This window comes from Neodiprion lecontei, chromosome 3 (assembly GCF_021901455.1).
Source record: "Neodiprion lecontei isolate iyNeoLeco1 chromosome 3, iyNeoLeco1.1, whole genome shotgun sequence".
NCBI classification, from domain to species: Eukaryota; Metazoa; Arthropoda; class Insecta; order Hymenoptera; family Diprionidae; genus Neodiprion; species Neodiprion lecontei.
In genome coordinates this window covers 30,807,973-30,816,685 of record NC_060262.1, presented here as the reverse complement: position 1 = coordinate 30,816,685, position 8,713 = coordinate 30,807,973, and the positions used below count along the sequence as shown (strand labels likewise).

At 35.0% G+C, this 8,713-nt stretch overlaps 1 protein-coding gene across 1 annotated transcript in view; it reads right to left on the bottom strand.

The window, feature by feature from the left end:
- Positions 1–3,397: 3,397 nt before the first annotated feature.
- LOC107216565 (beta-1,4-glucuronyltransferase 1) overlaps positions 3,398–8,713 on the bottom strand; it is a 41,952-nt gene continuing 36,636 nt past the window's right edge. The window contains exon 6 of the mRNA XM_046735859.1: positions 3,398–8,610. Coding sequence (XP_046591815.1) covers positions 8,413–8,610 — 198 coding nt within the window. The 3' untranslated portion in view covers positions 3,398–8,412. The remainder of the gene's footprint in view (positions 8,611–8,713) is intronic.

Sequence of the window (8,713 nt, the reverse complement as noted above, 5' to 3'; positions counted from 1 at the left end):
TCAAAATTGTCCCCTCTTGTTCGTTTTTGTCCCATCGCTATGAGAACATTTCCAATAATAACGCATAAATCGTCTGAATTAAAAAAGAATCGAAATCCATCACTTACGTCCTTTGCTTTATCAGTTAATGACAGTGATGGTGATTAGTTTATATTCACAACTTTACAGAATAGAAGTTAAAATACACTTTGCTCATATATATTCTTAATTTTCGTGTCCGTTTACTAAGAGAATTCAAATTTGTTCTTGGTCAATCATGATTTTCCAGAACGCGTCGCGGATACGCGTCAAAACGCATTGCGGTCGAAATGCAACGGCCAAAAAACGAAAAACGATAGAATTTCGTTCTTTGGTTGTGTGGTCCGCGTCATGACGCATTCTAGCCTTTTTTTTTTTTGTCTGGCTCACTCAGTGAGAGTTTTCGGTCTTGGGGTGTAACAGATGTACTATATATTTTGCTGAAGCCCGAACTTCGGATTCTAGACAACGGAATACATTTGGTGAATTGGAATCTCGTCTTGTTCGAAGAGGGAAAGTTCGTCAATGAAACTGGGAGTCCCAAGGTGGGGCTAATTAACATTACTGATGTAAGGTCCGCGCAGAGGCGCATCTCCCTGCATGAACAAAAATCGACTTCCATGGTATAAGCCACGCGGCACAATCCGAATAGTATAAGTCGAAAACCTTTATCCCGTGTACTTTTTCACCTCGGGATTGCCGGCCATAATTAACCCCGAGGCGAACGCCACCGCGGTTAACTGTTTTCCCTGCACATGCAGACGAGGTGAAAGTATTCCTCCTGGTGGGACCGGGGACATAACACGAAAGATCGATTCGTCGCCCACAGTGCCCATTCATATTTATCAACGGTGTTAATTTCTATACGACAGAGCAGTGGAATTATTACACACAATGAGTACAGTTGTACAAGGAGAAAAGAATTGTTTGTTTCTTCTCGATTTTACAGTCAGTCAGTTACATTTTCAAATCAGGTATTCGTTGGTCTATCTATGCAAAATAAAAGTAAGACAGCGATTGTTAAACGAAGTAGCCGAAGAGCAGAGCAGTTTACCAAATATTTGTTGTAAAAAATTGAATTTAATTCAATCACCAATTCTAAATATTATGTCATGTAGTTTGAATTTATAGATTGTAAAATGGAAAGAATGCCATTCCATGTTACCTAATAAAATATTGCTTCACTGAAAGTTATATCTCCGTATATTAAGTGTATACAGTATTTCAATATTCAAAGCCTGCATCGGGTAGTGCTTGTAAAAGTGATTTAGAACGAACGAGATGAATCGTAAGAAAAGTTCAGTCTATCATCCACGAGGAGATGAAAATAAAATGATAAGACGAGGTAGAAAAGTCTATACGGATATGCTAACCAAGTAGCTTGTCATAGTTATAAAATGTCAAGGTTTTCCCCGGGGCAACAGCATGCAGAAGCAACACTCTCACTAGTTTGAAGACGACACGCGGTAGCAGCGATCTTTTACTTAGACTCGTCTAGGCAAGTTCTCGTGGCAGCCGGTAAAGTTATGCAACCACCTCATCTGGAACGAGGAAAAGGTTAACTCTGAACCGCGTTGAAAATCTGGCTAGGTATTTCTGGCAAGGTCGATGACGTTCAATTAATATCACAGAGAATAATAATTTTAAGTGAAGGTCAAAAGTCACGTGACTCGAATTTGATTTTGTTTTGTGACTTGCGAGGAAACCGACGATTACTGTACTACATGGGAAAACTAATAAAATAAAATATAACGATAGCGCTAAAATGGCAAAAATGGAGTTATAAATTAAAAGCAGGAGAATCTCGTAGTATTTTCTGAGCTGTTAATACCTAAGCGAAGTTCTCGGGGTATTGTTTGAATTTCTAAGAGTCCAATTTGTGGGAAAAGGGTTCTGCAAATCGATTTTAAGACGAAACGTATTTGGCTCCGAAGATCGCTAGGAATCGTCACGCTAGCTTAATCCCTTTGACATTTTCCGGCAAAATTATAGTAGATATTGAAAAACGCTGAAATCGATTTATGCAGACGCCATAAAATTATGAAGCCCAGCCCCAAGTCGCTGCGATTAACGCTTCAAAAATTACAGCTAACGAACGGAAAAATTTCGTCTTATTTCCACAGCTGTCATTCCCACGATGTTTCGGATGGCTTTATCGATTTTTCGGGTGCCCGATTAGATGGAAAAAGTTCAAGGAATTCCAGAATTTTATAGCAGTCCAACTTTCAAAATTTGATATGACCTTACGGTATTGAATTACCGTTTGCTACAAGCTACAAAAAACGTTGCTATCGAAAAAACAGGTTTCAGTACGCGATTCGCAGCCATCTAGTGAAAAAATAGTAATACTTAAGAGTATGTCCACTTTTAGTTAACATCCCCCATATTTGATCCACTAAATTTCATTTTCAGCGCAAGTACTTTTATGTTTGCAAATTCGTATAGAATGGGATTCAAAAACACGATAGACTTACCGTCTTGAATCGTATTTCTAAATCTTGTTTAATTATATTTTTCAACAACTAATCGTGGCAACGAAACAGATCTCTGAAATAGTTGTAAAGATTTTTTTATATAACGCGAGCATGCTTTACGTGTTTTTCCATACATGTATCCCGTGCACAAAGTACCCATTTCTACGACGGTCGAGTGAGTCTGCAAATGCGCATGCGCGAAGTACTGAAAAGACAACTTTTGAGTCCTAGAAGTTGAGAGTGGTCATTTCAGTACTACGCGCAGACGCCGTCGCAACCAAGTCTAACGTGACGCGATCCTAACCTCAATTTTGTGCTTTGTGAAAAGACGTGTAGCATACTTTTGGTCTATACAGAATCGTGTGCAACAAGGAGCTAACGGTCTTTTCGCGTCGCGTATTTACAATAATCGTCTTCGGCTTGTATGCGTGCTCACCTACGACTCCTGTTGCAAACTTACGCTCGGCCCAATAAGACCGTGTCTGCCTCCTCGTTACTCATTCTGCTATTTTCTCAATTTTTTCAATTGTGTTTTGTTTGCTCCAACAGTTGGAAACTCGTACGGTGTGTGATGTGTTGTATAATACGTTCGTATAAATGTGAAGAACTAATTGCGGCTGTGAGACAGTTGAATTTGAAGAGTTTTTCAGCCGGTGCAGAGCCGTGAATGATGTATACACAGGCACGCCAAGAGGTAAATTAAATATCGTTTAATACGCGTTAATGTGCGTATTCCCCACAGGCATTATGGTTGCGAGCAAAGTAACGTAGGAGGGAGTTTTTGCACGAAACAAAAGTCACGTTAAGGGTGTAGAATCTCCACGTAGTCCAGTATTCACGTCTCGTGGAAGCGTTCAAATTAGATGCGCAGTGATTGGAGAGTTTTTATCAAATAACAATGACAATTACCGACAGTTTGAAATTATATTTTTTCGACATTTTACAATGGACTGCTTTCATTTTATCGGATGTCGGAACGGTATATCAAATATTTTTCAAGTGATTTCACATGTTATGAACATAGGCATTAAGGCACAGAATATATTATAGTTTAATTACATTTAATATCACTGCCATCGTGCATGAGATAATTGCTAATACTGCAAAACTATGCATTTTCTAATTTATATACAGATCGGGGTGAACCGAAAATTTCTAACTAACTGTACTAAAGCTCTGAAATAGTAAGTTTTGTTTTACTCTTCTCGTTTTTTTTTTTTTTTAAATTAAAGCTGTTTAACTTTGACACTGAGACAGTGATATACATACAATATACAATATATATTTACTCTCGTATCTACTAATCAGTGTAGTACTATATATTAAATTTTAGATTACTTAAGCGCATTTAAAATTTTCTTTTTAAGATTAACCTTTTTCGTTTGTTTCTTTCATGATTCAACTGCAAACTCATACATGCTTATTGTGTACATTGACTATATATGTATATAATCATGTATGAAATTTTATGAAACAGGAAAAAAAATCATAATAATAAAAATAATGATAACAAGAATAATTGAAATCCGATTTTATAGATATACAAAATAAACTAAATATATTTACACTTATTTTTGGCTTACCACAAAAGAATCACACCTATGTGTTGTCACAAAGGGTTTCCCCGTAGCATTATTGAAATGAACTGAGGTAAAATTATGACATACTTAAAAACTAGGTTTCTTCTAGTCAAATGGTAAAAACTAGGTATATTCAAATTATTACCTATTTTCTTACGAAGGGTTAAAAAAAAATTACCTTGTATAAATACTATGGAATGATTTACGCAATTGTTCTGTGATTTCGCACCAATATTACAACTATTCATATATAATATATATATATGTATATACTGTGCAGGTGTGTCGTAGCAACGATAATAATTTCAATAGGTTATAACTTATTGAAAGCACATTATTTAGCATAGTGACAATAGAGACGTAAGTACCTTTCCTAACATTACATTGGATCGTAGATACATATTCGGTATATGTACATACATATACATGTACATACATACATACATACATACATACATACATACATACATACATTCGTACATGCATATATAAATATAAATATATGTGTATGTTCAATATGCGTACAGTTATGGCACCGTGTCACGTAACATTGCAAGAATACTGCAAGATCGGAAATAAATTGACTCTTATAGTTAAGATTAGGTGGCCGTATATTCGTTAGTTTGATTTACCCTTTAGCTTACGTCGGATTAATTGATGAATTACAGGTAAGCAGTTGTTTAATGAACGGCAAGCTCGAATTGACCAAGCCAACTTGGCGTGCGTTGACCGAAGCAATGTCGCGTGTATTTAGTGCATTTTTCAATAAACTTAGGAACAGATATTTCTATTTTATACTCATATTGTCGAAATGCTTTTTTGAAAATTTATCGAAAAACATTGTACAAAATTTCCTTAGATTTGCAGGAGTCTACCTTTTATATTAGTAGATGCGGATATTTTAGAAACACAATTCCAATTGCAAATATGGTTTCCAACAGAACCTTTGACAGAAACAAAAAAGTAAGAAATAAACTAAAAGAACTAAAACTTTAAATTTCTCAAGTGATACTGCGTGTGAGAATCTGATATATCAAGAAAAAAACGAACAAAAATTAGTTGACAACAATTGGAAATGCATTGATTGAGATTTTGTGGCCGGTCAAAACCACACATTTTATGTACATAATATGATGATTATAACGAAAGAAGAATCATAGTATGAATTATAATTTCATTGCTTTTGCATTTAAAAGTTTTTATACGTCTTTATGTCAATACTTAAAGAATTGATATCGTATAAAAAATTTGGAGGCAATACTGTAGAAAACTAAGCCTACAATAAAACGTAGTTCTACTGCACTTGATGCATATTTTAAGCAAGACAAATATGTAAATTTTTCTACAAAGCTGAAGCTAGCAGCCAAATGTTCCAATATTCATTCGAACAAGGTAGTGAAGTCCGAAAATCAAGATTATGTGAAATACCTTAAACCTCCGATACTTTTATAGAATTATGAGGATGAAACTGAAGTGCATTTTTCTATTTCCAAAAAGTTTAACACGTTTGGCTGTTAATTCTGGCTGCTAGCTTCAGCTTCATAATCTTCTTTTTATCTCAAATCCTGCCGAAGTGTCTATACATGATTTTTTTATTGCAAAAACGAGTGATAAAAAAGAAACTGGTTCTGTACAGATTCGTTCGGTGAACTTTGTGCAAAAGTAAACGGCAATCACTTAAAATATAATTTAAAGAAAGCTTGACATACTTATGTGAAATATTGAAATAGGAATGTGAAAGAAATTTTTTCAATATTCTTCGATCTTAAAAAATCTTGAAAATAGCTTGACTATAATCATTTCTCTGATATTTTTGACCGATCGTATACATGAATTTTCAAAAAATCTATTTCAACCAAAAGTTCCAATATTTGTATCTGTTAGAGCAAAACTGTGCCACTGAGTCGCACATTTCAGCAGTACAAATTATCGGACACAGCTAATTTATACCTAATTTTATTGCCATGATTTAATTTTAGATTGAAATGAGCTCAGTGATGAATATGCCCACTCATTTCAACTTCAAAAGTCTTTGCAAGAAATACAAACCAGTGATACCGACAGATTCATTGGTTTTATTAGCGAGTGATTGGAAGAACGTTACCGTGTTAAAATCAAGCTGAGAAATAAAAAAATTAATTCCATCAGTAAGTACCCATGGTAGAAATCCCAATAATTGATTCAAGATTGTACGACCATTTTCTTGATAAAGAGTCAATCTATTTTGATAAATAATATTAGGAAGCCGATTTCGCAGCATCCTTGTTCAGTTGCCAGATCAACCAGCCATTCAAAATGTACGACAAATATGTATGTATGATAAAACGTAAATCGATAGCAACCATGTCCATACATGAAAAAAGTTTAGTCTAATCGTAAGGTATGGTATATATATATATATGGTACTACGTATAATACATCTTTTGCAATATGAAATGCATATTTATAATAGTCTGATCAACTTAGTGAAGTGTAAAGTAAAAGTAATATAAATCACGAAGTTGTCCGTTTTGTTAATGTAGAAAATCGTACGATGCTTACGTGAATTAAAATATAATATATAAATAAATACAGATGGGGAAATCTCCGTAATTTTAGGAACTGCAACGTGACGTTAGTTCAATTTGACAGTTAACTCTCTATCGGATTCTAGATTTCAGCGTATTGCACTGTTTTTCTAACATTAGTAGTCATTCAATTTAATGCTGAATTTGCCACTTAAAGATTATACTATGTAGTAACAAAAAACCTTTTCAAAGTCTTAAAAAATCTCTTCACCGATAATTTTAGTAGAAGATGAATTTAAAAATAAAAAGACAAAAACAAAAACAAAATCAACAACAAGAAGTAGCTGTTGGCTCATTGGCACATTACTAGAATTTTCATTCATCTTTTTAATCACTTCAATAATTCTCTAACTGTTGGCACAATTTTACCATTCAGCAGGGTTAAAAGGTTAAAACATTATGGTAGGCACTTTGGCCGTATCCAGAAAAAAACGTTAGCTCAATTGTTATGGGATGGTCGTTTCATCCCACCTCTATCCGATATTGCTTACTGAAGCTAAGATGCTGTGTTACAACGTATGCACAATGTTTCACCTTGGATATTCAGAAGCGTCAGATTTAAAATATTATTTTGCCATTGAGGTGTTGACATTATTACCTCCAGCTCTTGATGTCATAATTGTCACCCGTTACTGATAATCCGTTGACATTCTCTAAGTATTGAACGAGGTGTTTTATTTCCCATAATCTTTTTCTTAATATCCTTAGGATTTTATGCGCCATTTAGGAAAAGGCCACGTGTCAGCTGTCAATTTAACGTTAATTTACTTGTTGCCAATATTTTTTCTTTATAGTTGCCAAATAATCATGATAAGAAGTTTGGAATTATACAATTCGGCTATAGTATTTATAGGATAAAGATATAAAGGATAAAATAAAAAATGAAGATAACCTATTGGCCATATTAACAATAATATTCTCTGTACCGAACTATAATGCAAAATATTTTCAAAACTAATGTAATGAATACTTTGGCTACTTAGATTAGGAGAGAACGAAACATCGGAATCCTGACAAATACGAGGTAACTTTCAAAGCCTAAAAGCAAATTACAATTTTAATCAACTGTCATAGCACTCATATTTTGAAGATTATTTATCTCTCGATCGAAAGACGTTTCGGTGCAGGCACGATTGTACAGGAGCTCCCAATAATCATCAGTGTTATCGTACAAGTAAAACTTAGGGACAAAAACAAGTTGCAATAGGCGAACTTTTTTTTTTTACCAAGCACCAACTCCTCGAAAATTCCCTCGTATTTTTACATAAATTACTGACGAATGTGTATCCCATTTAACATCAAACTTGGAACAGCACAGTGATTTCTGATTCATCTCGCGTACGTGATATATGCTTGACGCCATTACTCAAATAACAAGAATATTTCGATAAAATTACGTCTTGTTTGGATCAGCATTGTTTTCTGACAGCTAAAATGCCATAGAAGCCGTTCAAATATTATGTTCCCTTTCATTAGATACGAATTAGTAATGAAAATAGTAATTGCATCCATATACTATTACTAAGTTTATAGAAAATACTTAAACTTAGAATCCTGGATTCAACGTTCTTAACAATTTTAATAACAGTTTTGTCACTGACGTGTGCACAAAGATGACTCGGGATCTCGATTCTTTGTCAGCCGGGCTCGCCGCTCTCTGGAATTATTCACACTGGACTACGACTTACGACTCGAACAAACCGCCTTTATTCGGGCCGGTAAGCGGGTGCCGGAGCAACTCAAAACAACTTGCTGGACCCGAATGGCGCTGGGCTACACCGCACAACCTTTTCGCGTTCCATAAATCACCTTGAGCTCTGGCATGATGATTTTCTTGATCAATGCATTCGTTTTTCCAGTAAGCATATCCCTGACAGGATCTTTCTTGAAGGTTTTTATCCCGGGCTTATGAACAAGGAAAGCATTGTCCAAAATTAAAAAATCGTAGTCCAGTACGCAGAGAGTGTAACCCTGAAATGAGAACGATGTGTCATTTGACACTCACGGGTGTGTCATCAGGTTCGAAATTCTTCGAGAGCTGGTGTAATCGAAGTTACAGCCTCGCTGTCGTTTT